General features: G+C 40.5%; 1 protein-coding gene across 1 annotated transcript in view; it reads left to right on the plus strand.

Moving 5' to 3' along the window:
• The window catches only part of PINX1 (PIN2 (TERF1) interacting telomerase inhibitor 1), a 456,732-nt gene that overhangs the window by 223,421 nt on the left and 212,112 nt on the right, over positions 1-21,199 (plus strand). Inside the window, exon 6 of the mRNA XM_069236164.1 lies at positions 2,071-2,150. Coding sequence (XP_069092265.1) covers positions 2,071-2,150 — 80 coding nt within the window. The remainder of the gene's footprint in view (positions 1-2,070; positions 2,151-21,199) is intronic.

Consider the following 21,199-nt stretch of genomic DNA (forward strand, 5'->3'; position numbering starts at 1 on the left):
ACAAGATATTTGTGACACAAGAATGTACATTTGGTGGAATGGAGCACAGGCTTGGTTCCTTTTTATCAACACCTAAAATATTTTGATCGTGGAACAGGCCTCACTCGCAAAGTAAAGATTTAGCACTTTTCAATCATCAGTGTATAAAATTGTAGTATAATAAAAGTAGATGATTCTCTTGCATGCATACAGAAAACTTCTCTTCAGTCTAAAAACAAACTTGGTTTTGTAGCGCTAACCCACATATATATTTTGATTTAAAAAAAAAAAAAAAAAATCTTGGTGTCTGCACTCTTATCTTAAAAGTGAATCTCCTGTTGCAAAACTCAATATTTGAAAAATTATTAAAATTTTCATCATAGTTTTACTTCTAAAGAGATTCAACAAAGGTGGGTAACCAGTGCACAACAATTATTCATTTCTTGAATTAGTGCTTCACTTGGTGTGTATTATTAAAGTTCCCAATGCATTCAGAGAATGCCATTCATCAGGGGACACAACTTATCAAAAGGGCCAGCATATCCCTGAAACACAGCCTCAGAATAACCCTTATAGAACTTTTGTAAATGTAAAATGTTGCAATGATTGTGATATATAGTGATCATAGCAAACATATCTTGATTATCAATAACAGTGAGTGAAACTGATTGGAATATTTAAGATTAAAATGTTCCCTCAGAAAGCGAACTGAATATTACAAAGAAATAAAACTGGACGACTGGGTTGGGCGCCTGCAGGTACAGTCACCCACTCAATCTGGTCTGGTTTTCTTTGGTCTGGATGTCTCATTTACTCCGCTTGCGTATTATGGCTTTTGAAGCATACATGGGTTTCTCTTCGGCACGTTTTGGTTCATTGTTCGTAATCCAGATCCTTCAAAAGTGTACTTACATTTCTTTGGATCTTTGGTCCACCGGTCTCTTTTTATATATATATTTAATTAGAGCCAACAGTGTTTTAAGATTTTGGGGGATTATTCCTTCCTAATATCATATCCATCTTTTTGCAAAGGAAGTTTTGAACCTTTGATATTCTAGCTTAGTTTGCTCACTATTATTGATTATGGAGATATGTTTGTTACGATTACTCTATCACAATTATACTGCATGATTTTTACTTTATACTGCAGTTCTTCAAAGATTTTCTCCGTGTTTCATAGACATGTCATCCTTTTTTATAAGTTTCGGAACCTGATGAAGGATATTTCAGAAATGCAGTGGCCCCTTCCTTTAACGCATTGTGATGAAATACATCAATTGTTATTTCATGCAAGTAATAAGGGCTCGTTTTATGGCAATGATTACCTATTTTTGTTGATTCTGTAAAGAAGTGAACTGTAATTCAGAATCAAAATTCGAATAATTTGTAAAATATTGCGCCACCTTCACGGGTTGTTTGGAAAGCTACATGACTGGAGGTACACTAATCACTGCAAAACAATGGAACTTAAACATGTCAAGAACCTAGTTAATTACAGGAATGATAAATATCGATTCTTGTTAAAGACATGTAGGAAAAATGTCCACCGTTAACAGAGAACAATAGCAAGAAATTGGGAAACCGAGGAGCCTGCATCAATCTAACGATGGCCATAAAAAGGGCAAGGCATGCTGTCTGGGGTTAACTAACCATCGGAGTCTGGGAGACTGCCTATCACTACTTGATAAACATGACTGGTTTCTGCATTCTGCAAGTGTCCTTTGTTTTGGTTTCAATAGCTAGAAAGAATACCATGTGAACCAAATTAATAAGACCGTTTCTATTTTAGAAAAATCTATAGCATGGGTGAATGATTGCTGCTATCTTTAATTTTATCATGAGCTCTCGCTGTATATGACCTAAGCAGTAGAGTGTTGCAAGATAGCACCTAAAAATGTGTCAGACTCCTATAGGCGCCACTGTATTTATATTTTGTGTAGACCTGTTTTAAACCACCATGAAAACCAAGTGCCTTGTTTGCGATATAAACGTGTAAACTATGCAAACGTAAATGTCACACCTGTAGTCTCTTGCAAATTAAAAAAAAAAAAAAGGTTTCCTACCAACAGTGTATTAATTATGTGATTTCAGGGAAGGATTTGTCGTGTCGCAGCGATACCGATTTGGCTTGCATATTTGGAAAACGCCCCAAGAGTAGACGGCCGGCCGAGGTGAGTCCTGTGTTTAAAAAAAAAAAAAAAAAAAAAAAAAAAAGTTTAAAAACAAATCCGTAATACGTTTGTAATCCTCCACATGTAATAAGCTGTTAGAGGTTGAAGGAAGCATCATATCATATTTCAGTGTTGTTTTGTCATAATTGTGTAAAGTGTTTATCAGCAGCAAAATTAATATTTTGTAACTTTATAATGCGTGCGTGGATGCCCTTCTAACTCTTTCAGCATTATTCCGCTTGATTGAAATCTGCATGGTGGGTGGCCACATCTCACATATGAATGCCAGCAGTATTCCTCTGTCCTCAGTAGATACTGCTAGGGAATTGTTTGTGGTGGGGTGCATTTCTGAGAGCTTCATTTTTTGTTTCTTCTACTGCTTGGTTATCTGCTTCATTTTTGCTAGCACAGTTTCCACTGGATTTTTTTGCTCTAATTTTTGGCGTTTTCGTGTGAATTTTTATTTTTTTGTTTCACTCCTCCGTTCTATTCTCCAGTAAACCCTTGTTTGCAGGGGGGCACCTTCCTCTTCAAGGGGCCTCCACTGAACCCAAGGCTAAGGAATATCTGTGAGATATGGGAGACTGAGGGGGCCCTCATTGTATTCCGCAGGGGCGCCTCATCGCAGAAATCACGAATTGTTATTAAGTAGTCTTGGTGAAAAGAAGTACTTGCACAAGGTTATCTTTTTACAAATACATTTTGTAGTTTCACCTGCAGTGTAAATACCCAGTACATAAGGAGCTAAAAACTGCTGTAGGAACCAGGAAGAAGAGACAACGTAAGCGGAAAACTCCTGTATTATCTGTCGCCTTTTAATATGAATATTCCTTGCAATGGGTTTTAACTTCTACCCCGTAGCTATAAACCTTTTTATTCTGCAAGTCATTTCCGGAGTGCACAAATGTGATGCTGCCTGTACAGTTTAAGTAGTTCATGGCTTAACCTGTATCACACTTTAGGTGGAAGTGTGCTGTTGCTTACATATGTTGACTTTTCAGGAAAGGGAATCGAGATTGGGTCTCCATTCATATCTTGGATTGCCTCATATTTTATCATCTGTTTTCTCACTGCTGCTTTTATCCAGCAGACTTTACGCTATTCCTAAGATGACCCGTCTACATGGTGTAATATTTGTGCTTTATGAAATGTCCACTTTCCTCAAGCATGTTCCAGAGAAGTTTCTTGAGGAATAGACCATAGTATGAATATATTGCACAAGAAGTGTTGCTGCTTCCTATTTCTTATTCCTCAGTAGGCTTTATATGCTAAAGCCCTCATAATGGACTGATGAGCCTTTTAAATCTCCTCTAAGCCTGTTCCCTTATCTGAAATGTGTACACTATTGTCATGAATGTCAAGTGTGACATTTTGTCTGTCAAACGATCCCTGGTTGTCTTTGAGAGTTGGTGTCTCATACTTTATTATTATCCCTCTCATAGTGCAAGAGTAAGAGGAATATACTTTCCAGAACAATTAGTCAATGATGTCTTCAACGAGAAGGAGTTTGTTTCAGTCCATAGCAGATATCTTCTGTTTGTTAATCATCCATTTAGTCCATCATCTGACCCATATTCCTTTTAAGCCATTGATTCATTTGTGACCCTAAAAGCTGTGTGCATTTGAAGGGGAGTGTAAACGTCTTTGCAACTCGTTACTCAGAACGTGGCATGCTGAACACAACAGGTGAACAACATGTACAGGTGATTCCCATAAAACAGCAGCATTTAGCAAGACCAGGCTCCTTTTCAATGACAAAACCCACCAAGTCTTGTGACCCACAGTAACTTTAATCTATATTCATTCAATCAGTAGACCTTGCCTAGAATTTGTAGCTCACACCGTGCAGGATTTGCAGACTGAATGAACTGCCTTCAGTCTATCTACATTCTTCTAGAGATGTTGTGTTTTTTTTATTTTATATGTGTAGTACAGTGTGTAGGCTTTTGGCATGCTATCTGCTATATCCTTGGATTGAAATGTTGTCCAGCTGTTGCAAGGTTGTTTGTGTGGGACTGTATTTTTGGAACTAGAGTTGAATTGTGTATGGCTGGGGGATTTGTGCTATATGGACTGGATTAAGCACGGTGGTCTGTACTAGATGGGTTTAGATTTTGTTGTGTGATGGGGTCCTGTGTCTGCAGTTTGTGGGATGTGGCAGTACAGGGGAGAGTGTACTTCTAAAGTGTAATCCTACCCATGCAAATGTAGATTGACACAGCCTTGTCTTGTTTGGTGGGATTTACAGTTTTTGACTTATTGTTTATTTTATAATGTTTTTTGTCTGCCTAAACAGATTATATTGGTTTTCCTCCAAAATCATTAGTATGGTGTGATGTGCTATGAAGTAATGGCATTTGTTACTTCATGTATTCATGCGTGGTGTTTTATCTTCGGATATGAGAAGTAGATGAGACAAGGATCGTGAAGCGTAGTTTAATAGATAGAGATGTGCAATATGGTCTAATATATTGCGATATGGACTTGTGTAAAAGAAGACTGGGTTGAGTAGGTTATTATTATGTCTTTTTTTCCCCTAGGTAATTTGATGATGCAAGTGTTAAAAGTTGTACTATGGTCTGTTGTATAATATGGTGTATTTTGTTAGTGATAAACTGTCAGCTACGGTGAGGAGTGCTGGGCTCTATTATTGAAGGTGAGTTTTATGAGCAACTAAATTAAGAGTGCTGATGTCTAATGAATGGTGGGAATGTGTAGTGATGTCAACTCTGTGATGGTAGTTTAGAGTGATTTTCTGTCATACAGACATTGTAGAATAGATATTGTTAGTTGTTTTATGGTGTTGTGGGTTGAGTGACAGCTCAGCAGGTGTGGGTGCATCTGTGAGGATAGTTGAAGCACGAGGGGAGAATGATAGGAATGAGATGACTTGGAGAGCAACCCTGAGTTGAAAGGGAATGAGGAGAGAAGAAAGTATAGTGCTGGTAGCCAATATGAGGAAGGTTGGAAGAGAAGAGCTATGAGATGAGGTGTTAGGCAGAGGAGGTAAGGGAAGATTAAAGGTTACTACGAAGTGTAGGGCAACAGTGAATAGCCTACAAAAATGTAGTGTTGAAAATTGGAGTTGTGGTGGTACAAGATGCTTTTGAGAAAGTAAACGAGTGAGAGAAGGATCAGGTCAGGTAATTGATTTGTCTTGGTCAGAAGGCCTAGAAGAAGGATGAGATGAGAGGTAAGGATAAAGTGGGACATGTGTAAGATGTATAATGAGGTGAAGTGGGACGTGTATGGTGAAGATGAACGTGAAGACTGAATTGAATATAAAGGTAAAGTTAGAAGTGAATGTGGATGACTAGAAGGAGGGAACAAAATCTAAGGTACGAGTTGAATGAGATGGGGTGGTAAATCAATTTGAGATGTGTGAGGTTCGCAACAGGTGAGGTGAGCTGTCAAGGGAACCAAATGTGTGTCATTGTGGGATTTAATGTTGTGGGCTTGGTGATAGACATCTAAATTGGATGTTGGTCCCTCACTGAATGTAGGTAAGAAGTTCTGCCTAATGTGTTCTCTAAGTGATAGTCCACCACATGGCACATCTATGCTGGATTCATCCAGGCTGTTCCATGTAATATCAGGAGTGTGTAATTCTATAAAATAGCTACTTGTCCAAGGGACAAGATGGTTCAACAAATGTACTTGTCAGATAAAAATATATAAACTTGTCCCATTTAGTGCCATGCAGTGAGGTGTCAGATTATGGCAGTATGCTCATTGAATCAGAGTTTATATTAATCAGGCTTATATTAATTCAGAGTTTGGTTTCTGGCAAGGCTTTGATTATATCACCTTTCTGATTAAACATGATTTGGAACATGCCAGCACTCCATTTGAATATTCAGAATACACAAATAATCTGGTTATGCAGAGGCTGTTTATGAATGGTATTTATTTAGGCCAGCTTTCTGATAACAGCACGGCTCTAAATATTCCAGCACTTTCATTATACCAGAATTCTGATTATAGCGCATGTCCATATTGAATTTTCGAATTATGCCATAGTTGCCTTTTTCTTTAGTTTCTGATGGATACTGCTAAACCCACATTCCTCTCTTTAGAATACTCCACAGGCACCAGAAAGGAATCCTAAAACTTTCCTCTGGCCAATCTCAAAGTGATGCTGTGCAGCTCTACGTTGACTCTGAATCACCCTGAAAGTGACAGGCCAGAGTAGCACATAAGCGCCACCCCTCTATGCTGAAATCAGTTACTTTCTTTCTTCGCCCAACAATGCGGATCCAGAGCTCTGCTCCCAATTTTGTGGGTCTTTCTCACAGGTCCTGAGAAGCAAGCAAAATGTGGTATGCTAGGGCACAAGCTTCCATCCTAACGCTACAAGTTTCAAACCATTCCTCAACTGTAGAAAACAGATGTTGGTCACAGACTCCGCTGCTTGCGCTAAGGACATGACTCAGGTGTGCAAGAAGTGTACCCTCTTGCACCCAAATGTGATCCACAACCAAGAGGCAATGCTGTATGTTGCTGAAAACAAAATGTAGGTGCAGGCCTCGTGTGTGTCCCTCTCCCACTCCAAGTCAAGTGTGCAGACTGGCTTCACTCGTATTGCTACTCCTGCGAAACATCAACTTCACAGTTGAGGTCCTCTGGTAGGCAAACAAAAGAAAGCAAATCAGGAATTGGCCCTATCTTGTCACACTGTATCCAAAGAAAAGACACGAGGGCGTTGTGATGTTTGTTGGTCTTTCTCCGGATCACCAGTTACTGTGCCAATTCTACCACTGATTCCTGTGCACTCAAAATTTCCCAGACCATCAGAGACTGAGCAGCAAATTGACTCCTTTAAGGAGGTTATGCTAGAGATATTTGCTGTTCTTTTGGCTCCCTAAAGTGCAGCTTCGTGCCAAATGAGCTCTGGGGGCCTCCAGTAACATTACTGCCAGTGAATCTATCCTCAAAGGGCACCTGGGTTGGTCAAAACCCTGCTTTTACCCACTGGTGAATAGGGAGGTGCGCATATGCCACAGCCCGCCATTAGCTGATCCAGATTTTCTCATTATACATCACACTCCAGAGAGTCTAGGTGGTCAGGCTCTGCCCAGCAAGGTGTATCCCAATTCATTCTCACACTTATCTAGATAGGAAGTCCGAAAGGATTGAGGTGTTTGGAAATCAGATGTTTTCCTAGGCTAGCCTAGCATTGAGATCGATCAATACAATCTGTTTAGTTGGCCCATAAACGCATGCCCTCTGAGACTTGGCCAGCGAGATCTTGCCGGCAGTTCCGAAAGATGTTAGAGCCTCACTGGCTCAAACAATTCAAGGTGTTCAAATCTGTGATTTGTGTTTTCTTGATACTAATGATTGTCTGGAAACAGTGGTTGTCAACAGTGTGGTCCTCCGCCGCCATGCATGGATGTGCTGAACAGAATTTTCTGGTGGCCTTTCTTATATATATGTGTTGGATCTGGCCCTTTCTGCAGGGTCATCCCCAAACTGTTTGGCTTCCTCCTCCTATTTTTGCTGAATTTGTTTTTGTTGCCCTTAGGACTCTGTGCACTTACTGCTGCTACCCAGTGCTAAAGTGCTTGTGCTCTCTGCTCTCAACATGGTAGTACTAGCTTATCCCCAGTAGGCATATTTAATTTACTTGTAAGGCCCTAGGAAATTGCACTGCATGTGCCCAGGGCCTGTAAATTAAATGCTTCTTGTGGGCCTGCAGCACTTATTGTGCCACCCACCTAAACCACAGCCCTTTAACTACATCTCAGGCCTGCCGTTGCAGAGCCTGTATGTGCAGTTTTGAACTGCCATTTCAGCCTGGCATAATAACTTTTTTGCCAGGCCCACACCTTCCTTTTTAATGCATATAGGTCACCCCTAAAGTAGGCCCTGGACACCCCATAGAGCAGGGTGGAATGTATTTAAAAAGCAGGGCATGTGCTTTTAAGTTTTGCATGTCCTGGTAGTCTAAAATTTCTAAAGTTTTTCACAACTACAAGGCTTATTACACCCATAGGATAACATAGGCATTACTTTATTACATTTTATACGTTTAATTCCCAATTGTGAAGAGATAAACTTTCAAGTTTAGTGTCTTTGAATCACAATTTAAAATCCAAATGTATGGTAAAGTTGGATTTTAAATAGCAATTTTGAAAATGGCACTTATTAGATTTTTTTTATTTTTTTGATTTTTTTTTATAACTTTAGCCACTTGGTGTCTGCTGCTTGTCTCTGATCACGTTTGGGTTGGGTGACAACTGGGCTTTGTGTATTCCTCTAGGCAGCCACACAAAGTGCTTAGGTGTGATTTGATTGGCTATCCTTTTAGTATTGGAGAGAGAAGCTTTACTCAGCCTTCTCCCTTCCAACAGGTAGGGTGGGGTCCTGGGCCCTGAACCAGGAGACTTTATCCCTCTGGGTGTAGTTGGCAAGTCAGGGCATCTTCCTGACCATGAACCGCCTGGCAGGGACCTTTGAATGCTTGAGCAGACAAGTTCAGCAGACCACCTCTGTCAGACCACGAATGTCAACTACATCCGGATGTGGCACAGGGCATCTTCGGCAATGGGGAAAACCTCGGCTAGATCTTTGTGGCAACATCACGAACGCACGGTGTCAAACGTTTTGTGTGCTGTAGAATTCACCGTTAGATGCCCTGGAATTAAACTTAGGACTCCTGTATGCCTTCATACCTTTGCTTATTTTGCAGAATTCTGAAACAGGTCAGGAACGGCCAGGCACAAGTCCTTCTAGTGGCTCAGATTTGCGCCAGGTAAGTGTGGTTCCCAGAGCGTCTGGTCTGTTCTCTGGTCAGGTTACTTCAGGAGGATCGTCTGTCTCATCAACAGAGCAGGTTCCTCCACCCAAATCTACACAATCTATGGCTCCACGTGTGGAGTTCGATCAGTGGTAGTTAACTGCATTTGATCTGCCACCGGAAGTGGTGGATGTCCTATTCGCTGCTAGGCAATGTTCAGTGAAGGCCTTTTATGCCAAGTGATGGGACAGTTTTGTGCTTAATTGGTAACCACAACATTGACCCTTTACAATCTGAGTTTTTGGATGTTCTTGTTCTTTTGCCTTTGGCGCAAGGCCTTGCAGTGGGTACTAATAAAGGTTATTTGACAGCCCTTTTACTTTTGCTGGACCATCCGTCCTTGTTTAAATCACCTGCTTTAATAGAGTTTATAAAAAGTTGAGCACATTTTCTTCTAAACCGTTTATGGTGCCACAGTGGGACCTTAATGTGGTCTTTACATTTCTCATGTACATGCCCTATGAACCGTTCATAGCTGCTTGCTGCATCTCCCCACTTTGAAGACTGTCTTCCTCATTGTGATTCAACTTATCGCATGAGTGAGCTTCACTGTCGATTTCAAGACAAACTGGTATTGAGACCTCATACAGCCTTCTTGCATAAAGTTGTGACTCCTTTCTACCTTGGGCAATCTATCACCCTGCCTGCATTCTTTGCCCCTCTTCACTGCTTGGAAGAGGAGAGGCTTCAATGGGTTGAACCCAAAAGGGCTTTAAGCTAATTGATTGTACCTAGTAGCACAGTATGGGTGATCAGATTTTTGTGGTGTTCTCCAGGGTGAAAATGGGGAACCCTGTGCAGAAGAGGACCCTGTTGTATTGGATAGTCCTATGCATTAAGATCGGCTTTGCGATAGTCAAGAAACACCTACAGGAAGGTCTAAAAGCCCATTCCACCAGGGCTAAGGCTGCGACTAATGTGTTGGCGCACAGAGTGGCAGTCTTAAACATCCGCCCGGCTCGGATATGCGTGTCCGTGCATATGTTCACAAACCATTACTGCCTTGACAGCCACTACGTCACAGGCCCTCCACTTGGGGAGGTGCTGCTTGGATATCTATTCTAAGGAGAGGAATTTGCAGTTAGAAGTATCACTCAGAGTAATAAGTTACTTGCCTTCGGTAATGGACTTTCTGGTAGATCTTTTTTCCGTTTTTAATGAAAGTTTTTATTGCTATTTTTATTAGACATCTGAATTCAGGAACCTATTTCTCTCATATACACTAAGTCATTGTGATGTACAGAGCTCTAGCATACACTATGGTAAGCAATCTTATTATTCATTGAACACGTTACTCCTTACCTTCATGTTACATATCCATTAAATTTTAAACTTAAATAACATATAACCAATTCCAGGCCCAAAGGAAGTGATAGTTGTCAATACAGGATGTTATTGACATATACCGTATTTACTGTAAACGCACACATGGTGTGACACTACTCTTCTCAGTGTTGGGGACCATTGAAAAGACCAAGGTCTAGGTCAGGGTATATTGCCCTCACTCCCTCCCCAGAATTCATATTTAAACATCAAGTGAGCCATATTGATACAAGGCCACTGTATATGGAGACATGTCACTAACTCTCTATGAGGCTGTCTCATCTGTGTTGGCTTGCAATACCAACAGAACGGTGTCTGACCCTGTAACAGCTGATCCAGCACCCCTCCTCTCACCACCGCAATTTCAGCCCTAGTCCATTTCTGGGCATCCAGTAGCAACAGTTTCACAGTAGGTACCTGTCTTGCCTTCCACGCCATGGTGGTGTTGCGTTTGGCAACTGTCAGTGCTAAATATAAAAATGTAAATATGCATTTGGCGTGCTTTGTCCTGGGCATCATCCCTAATATGCACTATGTTAAGCCCTGGTGGACCGTTGTAGTCAGCAGCTCGGTTAGGGTTGCCACTACCTTAATCTAGAATTGGCTGATTAGTCCACTCTTCCAAACTATGTGTGGAAAATCTGCCATGGATGCATGACGCTGGGGGCAACTATCTGGAAGCATTTGTGCTATCCTTTAGGGAGTGAGGTATGTTAAGCGTAGGTAATTAAACTGGGAACATTTAAGCCATGGGTTTCTCATAAAGGTCTTAAAGTATTTTATAACCATTTCCCATTCTTAATCTGTTGATTATCCCCGGCCACTGGGTTGTGAGTACATTTGCAAAATATATAGGACAGATGATATTAAAGAGTGATATAATAGCCTTTCTCCCCACCTGTGTGTCAGAAGCGTTCTCGAGGCATCATTTGGAGTTGGTTCGACACCCACCTCTCCCCCAGGGTGTCCGATAGCAGCTAGCAGGGTCTTAGGTGTAAGGAAATTACCTGTGCCTAATTCCCATAAGTCTGTAAGAGTTTGGCTTTGAATTACAAGTCTACCACCACCATAAGTGGATGCCCTATCTAAATGCAGATTCATTCCTGCCCTACCACCTCCCTTCTGTGAAGTAGCCTCTTTTTAACATCTAAAAACATATCAAGTTAGGTATCCTGCTTACTGGTAGTACATGCTCAGCATCTAAGGCTTGAGAAAGAGACAAGTAAGAAGCTGGCATAAGGACGCAGAGGTGGTGCTTATATGCCAATCTGCTGTATCACCGAGCTGCACGCTGCCACCTAGTTTCATGAGTAAGTATTGCTAGAAAAAATAGATTTCTGGATACCATCTTGTGCCTGAGGAGTACTCTAAGTTGAGGATTCTGCTTTTAGATATAGTATCCACCGGAAAGATCATTACCAAAAGTAAGTGACGTGTTCTTCTGAGGAAGTGCCCTATGAATTGCTGTGACAAATTAACTTTCAACTTTTAACTGGATTTCACAAACTGTTCCTAATTATATTTGCGGTTGATTGCCTAGTTAGTAAATGAGTGTCCAAGAGACCACTCTGACTGGCATTGAACAAGGACACAGATATTTCAATGTATTGGTATTAACAAGCATGCATACGTAGCTTTCATCTGTCGATAAATGCAGTTTATAGACTACAACACTCCTTGTTAAAATGAAAAGTTGAGGGTCTCTGATTGTATTAAAAAATATTTTCAAAAAAATAACTATTCAGGCAGGCCCCTTTTTCTTTAAATAGATGTGCATAAAGGGACTACCCCTTTGCAGAAAGAGTCGGTTCCTGTCGTTGCACATTTGTGAACATATACTTAGTGTAATACCAGTGACTGGCCATTTATATTTTACAACACTATTACAACTAGATTAACTGTACAAAGTCACAACTCAAAATGCTGTGGGCCTAATTTCAATGCTATTTGTTTGTTTACTTGGCATACATGCAGAAGATGGCTTTGTGCTAATTAAAGGATTTACAAGCCATGGAGAGTTTTTTGTAAGCAAATCTACTTACGTGGGAGGACGCATGTTGGGAGATTGTAATGTCAAGACTGGAATGCCCTGTGAGTTTTTGCACACTGTCAGATTTGCATGGTAAAAGGTATTCACAAACTCCTCTCCAATCCCTTTCTGCCCTAGTAAAGGTCAATAATGTACTCTTGACAAAGGCAGGTCTAATACTTTTTTCCATGGTAAGACAGGGAATGGATTCCGCCCCCAGACCGGAAGGACTTTCTCCATGGGGTAAAATACTTTACCCTGGAAAAAAATAACATGTTAACAAGGGAATTCACACTTACTGAAAGATTATCACATAAGCAAATATAGGTTTGTGTATTTGTTGAAACCAAAATAAAATTCACGAATGTTTGCAAGGTGTAGAAATATGCATAACCCCAGGCCAACTCTTACAAACTCTCAGGGACAGTCTTTTATCTACAGTAGTACAAGGGCCCATATCACTTTTTTGACTGACTTTCCTAAGGACTCTTGCCCCCCCTTTCTTTTTTACGCTATTTCTCCCTTGTTAATTTTTATTGATTACTGTATTGCCATACATAAAACATTTATAAACGATACCTTAGAGAATGCCATATACAGTCGTCCTTTAAACTGCACATTAGATTTCTTTTGCAGATGTTTGGGGAAGATTTTATTTTGAAAATGATCAAATTGCACGATAGTTTAGTCAAAGTGTCTGCAGCCATCATCCGTTTCTTGCAAGTTGCAGTTATTGTTTTGGTACATTTTATTTTGAATGCATGCATTTGCGTACCATCAAGAAGCTTTCTGGTGGGCGGAGCTAACCATAAAACAAGATGGATGTTCTCCAAACATCTCTACTGACTGGAGGTAGCTCTCCAAGCCCCTGGCAGAGCCACTAGAGGTGAGTGGTACAGGGCAGTGCACAAGTGAGGAGGAAGCAATCCTGGTGGCATCAGTAGTGCAATTTCTGCACATCAATGTTGAGATGAGTACGTCCGATGAGAGCCAGTACCAACCCCTACCCTCATGCTGTAATCCATACTGTGCAGAGCATACTGGCTCAGAGCCAAACTGCAGACCCTGCAGCCTTGCACATCTTCCTCTGCAGCAGTGCTTTCCAAACATTTTAGAACTACAACCCAGTTCAAAGAACAACAAACTTTCAGAGCCCACCTAGCTTTAATGGACATCAGGCAGGCCATTCTTTTTAATGTTACTCTAGCATCATGTGGCAGCACACTGTCATTTACAGACAGCACGCTTTCTATTGAAATTGCCACTAAATTGGCTCAGAGGTACAGTTTTACTGATAAAACTATATTGCATACAAATGATAATGTGTGGAAATAGCTTTTAGAGTATATTTATCATTTGTACATCACTAAGTAGTATGTCTTGGTTTGTTTTGATCCTTTTAAAATCTTTGCTTCATTCACACTTCAGAATTACAAAACAATGTTCTTCATTTTTGCTTTCCTAACTGCGGAATGTGTACAGTTCATTTACAAGCAATTACATTGTATTGTGTTACAAAACATGATATCCTACTGCCTCTCCTCTCACACTGTTTGTACCCAGCAAGATTGTCAAATCATTCTCTTTACTATTTCACTGACTGCAAAGTGAGAGTAGTTTTTAAACATCAATCCCCATGTTAAAAAAACATAAGCAGCAATTTGTCAGAAGACAGAGCCTGGCATTTGACCTCTGTTGAAGCACACGAATGTGACAAGATTAAAATAGAATTTAAAGGCATCTTTATTTATTGCTTGGACTTTTAAGACTCACCAAAAATCGGTTTGTGGCCGAAAGTTTGGGAAGTACTGCACTACAACAATATCTACTAATGATCTGGTGTATCTGTATAATTGGCACCAACTGAAACACTGAAGTGCAGAGCCTGCGTAATTGTAAGTGGCTGGGCCTGTTCAGAAGACTGTCGTGTGACAGATTTGCCTTTCCCATGTGTAGGGCACGATAAGCTCTATTTTTGACATTGGGATAGATGCTTGGTAGTGGACTTTCATGGGAGAAAAAGGCAAAGACTAATCCATGGATCAGTCCTTTCTGCACTTCAGCTGAGCGTGTGCCTCAGGGGTGCCTCTGGGATTTCATTAGCTGGGCTGTTTGAATATCCTAGACTGATCTGTTTCAGCCTGATCTACAAAATAAAGCCTAGTCCAGTCCTCCTGTTCTTTTGTACTGAGATTTCCGATCGGTGAGTGCAGGAGGGGGACTGTTCTCAGCCGCACTGCTCCATAGCTTTAATCTCTGTGTTCCAACTTGAATAGTCAATCAGTCAAAGATCTTTATTCGGCAATTGCCATAAAAGTACAGACAAAATCACATATCTTAAAAGCAGGACAACAAGATGAGAAACAATTTAAAAACATAACTTAAATACCATAACATAAATAAATTACCTAAACAGCCAAAATTCATCTAATCCAAATTCCCCTTTCACAAATAGGAGAGAGAAATACTAAGTATGATTTTGATGCCACTTAGAGATGTACAAATTTACAATAATTCTTATCAAGACATTTGCTAATATCATAAAACAATAAAATGTAATACCAAAATTTTGAATAACCTAGAATATAATAAAAATCCTCACTCCATATAAAATCGCAAAAACTGTCATAAACAACATTTAAAATTTTAAAAAATATAGGAGATAGCGTAAATGATTTACAAAATAAAAATGTTAATACTGGTTCCTGATAGCAATAGAAGATCTAATAACATTTAATACATAATAAAAAAATTTAGTTTCTGACAGTTTCTGAAAATATGTCAGAGCTTCCTTATAGTGAATGGGTCTTAATTTACGTAAAAGAGGTCAAATAAAAACATTTCTAGGGGTAGCATAAAGAGAACAAAAAAGAAGAAAATGAGAAGTACTCTGCTTTGATCTAGCATCACAAGGACAAGGTGGTAGATCTTTTTGCCAAATATTCTGATTAGGAAAGGCCACCTTAAAATGAATCAAATTCAATCTAAATAAAGTTGAAAGAGAATATATTTTTGGACATGAGAACCAAGTCAAATAGGGTTCCATGTATGTGGCCGTAACAATCTGAGCATAAGAATCAAAAGTTTTCAGTTTCAGAGAACTATGGAGTCTTACGTCTAAAATATGCTCAGAGTGACGTAATTTCAGCAGAGACCTTGCATTTGTGGTTAGCGATTGTGGTTCTTCAAACATATACCTAAGCCCCAGCTTTTCAAAAGATGTTTGCAAATACGAAAGCCAGGGAATCCTATTTGAATTGGCCAACTGTAAACATTCAGTAATGCATTCCTGCACAAGACTTGCCGCTGGATTCGTCCAACATCTAATCCACAACAATAGAGGGGCAATAGAGACCGTGTCCTCTAAAAAGCATTGGCCCACCTCCTCGTGGCTAATGATGTTTGCTATACACTTGGGTACCATCAATAACCTACACATACATTTATTCTCGACACGTTGGAGAGTGGGTACATTGATGTAGCCCCAGACACCTGCCCCATATAGGGCTGCTGAAACACACTTGGAGTTATGGAGCGTTACAATCTGAGAAGAAGGTCTATGGCCCAGTTTACGGGCAAAACGGAAAATCGCTTCGATATTCTTTGCCATTTGCTGGGTCTTAAAATTAAGGTGAGTGTTCCTTAACATGGAAGAGCTCACATGCATACCTAAATAGCAAAATTCTTCACCTTATTAATAATATTGCCCCCCCATAGTAAATTGTTTAGACTTAGTATTTCGAGGGCCACATGTCATAACAAATGTCTTAGAATAGTTAACTTTCAGATCAAGATCCAGCATAAAATTTAAAAAAAGGTCCAACAAGCCTTGTAAGCCATTTGCAGTGTGAGCAATTAGTACGGCATCATCTGCATATAATAAAACTGGCAGCAATATATGGCCCATATTTGGTACATCCTTCCCGCGTGTTATCAAAAAATCGTAAAGCCCATTTATATATAAAAAAAAAAGAAAAGGGGCTAAAATACATTCCTGTCTTACTCCCCTAGTTTAGGAAATGGGGGAGGTTCTCTGACCAGATGGGCCAAACTGAACTGACACCTTTAAATCCATGTGTAGGCGCTTTATGAGCTCCAGTAGGGTCGCATCACACCCCAGGGTTCCCATAATTTGTCATAACTTCTCTCTATTTACGAGATCGAAAGCGCTAGTTAAATCAGTAAATGCCATATGAATGGATTCCTTTTTGGGAGTTACGTATTTACTAAGAATAAGGTGCAACTTTAATACTTGCTCAGCTGTGCCTAAACCAGGTCTAAAACCAAATTGAATTTGGTATAAAATCTGTGCCTCTGTCACAAAGTCCTCCAGGTGAGATAAAATCACACTGCCCAGAATCTTGGCCATAGAATCAATAAGAGATATTAGTCTATAACAATAAGGATCTTGTCTCTTGCCCTTTTTGAATATAGGAATAATAGTTGCCAATTTCCATGAGGAAGGTATATTACTTTTAACAACGCTTCTTAGCACATTTGTGACTAGGGGGCCCCAAAGATTAGGCATACATTTAAAGATGTCAACAGGGACTCCATCACAGCCAGGAGCCTTCCCTTGCCTTGATCGATTAATGGCTCCAAGGACCTCATGAAGATCAAATGAAATATCTAGGGCATTTGTATTAGAATCTATATTAATCTGTTTAATAATATTATCCTCCTTAGTCAAAATATCATTATCTGGGTAAAATACTTTCCTAAAATGGTTCAACCATACATCCTCTGCAATAAGACAATCATCAGCCTTGGTGTTACTATCCGAGAAATATGAGTGATTTACCACCTTCCAAAATTTTGAAGTGTCCTTCAAGTCAGTGGCAGCCAATAGCTCTTCCCATGCCTTAGTCCTTATTTCTAATTTCCTTTTTTCCAAAGTGGCCTTATACTCGGCCCTAGCTAATTTAATTAAATAACGAGAAGGAGGAACTATTTTAAGGACTTCTTTTAATTTTTCATGGGCAGTTGAACACGCAGAATCAAACCATCTGTGGGCGACCGAACCCAGGGGAGGCCTATCGGCCACCAAAGCATGCGAAATAACATTACTTAAAAGTTCAAATTCTTGGACTATATGATCATGGTCTAGCTGCTGGGACAGACAAATATTAATATAATCTAACCTAGATCTTATAATTTCCTGATTAAATATCGTTGGATTTATTTTGTCCCATTTCAGACGTAGGCCAGAATTTGTATGGAAAGTAGTATTTCTTCTTGATCCCTTATCCTTAAAGGCCTGATTAATATTTAAGTCTAATTTAATACATAAGGGATTGTGGTCACTAGTACAGTGAGGAATAATCTTAAAATCACAAATTAAATGATAATCTGGAGAACCAATAATAATGAAATCAATAATACTCCCCTTTGAATTCCCTGTAAAAGTAGGGATATTTAAGGTATCTAATGCCGCTTTCTCCATTACATGAACCAGATCAAACTTGCATAGGAAAAAATACAGAGCTTCTCCTCCAATTGAATGAATAAAATGGGTTAGCGACTCTCTGCCCTCAATTGGGATGGCACACAGTTCTGAGGGTTCCTGACAGAATAGGGGAGTATTAAAATCACCAACCCATAAAACTACTAAATCTTCATCCTGCAATTCGGTAGATGAGTCAATAAAATCTGCTACATCCTCTAGGTTTCCCTTGAGGTGACTACGCGGAACATTACTATAAACATTTTAAATCAAAATACCTTTACTTCCCCTAATAGATAATAAAACAATCATAAAATAAGGTGAGGACCAAATTAAAGACACCTCCAATAGTGGTAGTTGTAAGGAAACAAGAACTAAAAGACCTCCTCTTGCCCTTCCCATTGAGGAAGTTAATGCTGGTTAATAAAAAGATGTGTACCCATCCAAGAGAAACGTATCTTTTGACTAAGTCTCCTGTAAACAGATTATGTCAAAAGATGATATAAAACTCGTCCAATCCAAGTTATTTATTTTAGACCGAAGTCCCGCAAAGTTCCAACTGATCAATGTTATGGGTTTGGGTCCTAAACATAATACCGATTTATCGATATTTTTAGAAGGGGAAGTATCAAATAATATCTCACTTTCTTCCTGTATAAATTTGTCATGGTCATCATCAGCCGTTAATCTCGCCAAGTTTTTGGATCCCGGGCTTACGGTAACCGTGAGTCAATCATTCTCGTCAAGAGAATTAAAAGCCAGGAAGCGATTACTAGTAGGAACATTTACTTGAAAATATGGCCTAACTGGGTCCAAACTATGATTACTAGGGTCAACAGTAGAACATTGTGGTAAAAGAGAATGATCATAAAAATGGCACAGTGAGTGTATTTGAATTCCATTTTCTGACCTATTACAATAATCTGAGTTAGCCAGTAGATAGTCAACTGAACAGGGATTAGCAAAATTAATTACGACACATTCTCCATCATCCGCTTTTCTTAGATAGCCAACCCGCTTCACTCTACGCGCCATAAGGATCTTGTTATTTGGTTGATAATTAGATTTGAATTTAGATTTCAGCCAGTGAGCGGACTTCCTAATTAGGGCTTGTGTATCTTCTTTTTTGTTACTATCCATAGGAGGCACATTTGTTAACACCAGACCATACGGAATACAATCAGGAGGTAAATGCAATAATTCTGCGTGATTTATAGATTTGTTGAATAGGGGAAGGTTTGGCCCAAAGGAATAGACTTCCTTAGACTTTTCTTGAGGCAAATCATTCGCAATATTAACTTGACCAAGGGTGACCAAGGAATTGGCCAAAGGTATACCAGATCTCTGAGATGACGATATAAGTGATAGATTATCTTTTTTTACCACTTCATGACTATGTACTTTTCCCACACTTGATAGTCCTAAATTAAATGACTGGGAAAGAGTGCTAATCATGTTGTTACAAAAACAATAAAGTCTTTTGGTTATCATAGTAATAAGTTTCTCCTCTAGAGTTACACAAAAAGATTTAAGTATGGAATCTATTGTACAGGTGGAATCACTAAGAGTATCCTTGTTCGTAGGGTATTCATTGGTTGAAACCAAAACAACTGATTCATTGGCACTTATTGCCGGTGGAGTATGGGTTCTCTTTTTAGGGCCCGAGGCCTTTTTTATATTCTTGGACCTTTTACCCGCTCTTCTCTTCTTCAGTGGGGGGGAATCTGCCTGGGAGCATTCCAAGGATGAATTAACACTCAAAACAGGGGTTTTAATTAAATCTTGTGGAGGCATATCACAGTGAGCAGACCGCGTAATATTGGTAGTCCAAACCAACGGAAATGACCCAACCTTTGGATTAGTAATTATATGAACAGAAGGCTCCAGTGGAGGCTGCTGGGCAGATTTTTGAACAGCCCCAATCCTTTCTTCAACTTGCTCCAGTTCAGATTCAGTAGCCCCAATTACAGAGGATAAATAGCTGGTAACAGAAGGTTGGACTGAAGAGGCCAGCCCACCTTCCCCCTTTTGAAGACTGTTCTTTCTTTTCCCCACTTTATATAATATTCACACACACCTCCTAGAAAAGGAAGGACAACAACAGTACCTTCTGTCCTCAACGTATTCACCTCAGATCTGAACTCTCTTTAATGGTTTGTTACAACCAAAAGGGGTGGCCCAGCCCAGCCTCAAACGGGCTCAGACCGGCACAGACGGGCCCGCCCTTGTCCCGCACTGCGTGGCACCGCGGCGCGCTAATAAGCGCCCGCGCGATATTAAATTCCGCCCCCAGACAGGCACGATGAATCCTGGGACAGGGAGCCCCCCTAGCAGAGTACAGGTGCCTTTAAACAAATTTCCTGGTGAACACACCTTCTCTGGTCCCAATGTAGCAGTGGAGATGTCGGGGGGGGGGGGCAGCCTAGCCTCTTCCTATCGATGACGGGCGAAAGACGGGCCCGGGCACCGCCTGCGCGCGTCCCGCGAGGCGGGAGCGCGGTCGCAAATTTAAAGGGGCTCCGGTCCTGCCCCCACCACCGAGCACAGTTCCAGCGCTTCCCGTGAGGCGGGAGTGCATTCACAAATTTAAAGGGGCTCCGGTCCTGCCCCCACCGCCGAGCACAGTTCCAGCGCTTCCCGCGGGGCGGGAGCGCGTTCACAAATTTAAAGGGGCTCCGGTCCTGCCCCCACCGCCGACCACAGTTCCAGCGATTCCAACTTGAATATATTTTTACTCTGGTACTACTAGATGGCCCACTGGTGCAAGTTGTGCAAAAACTAAAAGGAGTGTAGTTATTTTGTTTGCCACGGAACCTGAGCCTCCAAGGTCCCTGAGCCTCCAAGTATTTTAATCTGGCACGCAATATTATCTTTCTAGCTCTTGCATTGCTAATGTATGACTCGAGTGTACACTTACTTTTAACAATATCTCCCATACTGCGAGCCTCCAGAATCCAAGTTCAGACTGGGACAGAAAAAGGCCTAGACACTAAAATGAAAGTGGTCCACATTAGTTAGTTAGTAAATGCTATTGTTGTCTTTCCTGATAATGTGATGAGCTGATGCAGCAGGAAATCACCTTGCTGCTATTCCCTTGGTTGGATTGCCAAGAGATATGCTTCTCATGCAGGAGCCTAAGTACCAGTAGTGCAGCAGGTGCAGTACCGCCGGGTGCCAGAAAAATAAAGAGCCAGTTGCGCCCCTGGTTATGTTTATACTGAAGGTACACGTGCTGCTGACCTAAAGGAGGTCCTTTTTCTAAACAAGTGACCCGTGTTTGTAAATTGGGGCAGTTTTTAACTTGTAAAGGCACACTATGTAAGTTTTGCAAGATATGGAAGACTTTATGCATTTGTGCTTGCTGCAGGCAATGTTCATGGTAATAGCCAGGAAATTACCAGTAAAACCCACTATACCAGACAATAAAACGGGCCCACAAACACCAGTGAAATGGC

Source organism: Pleurodeles waltl, chromosome 5 (assembly GCF_031143425.1).
Source record: "Pleurodeles waltl isolate 20211129_DDA chromosome 5, aPleWal1.hap1.20221129, whole genome shotgun sequence".
NCBI lineage: Eukaryota > Metazoa > Chordata > Amphibia > Caudata > Salamandridae > Pleurodeles > Pleurodeles waltl.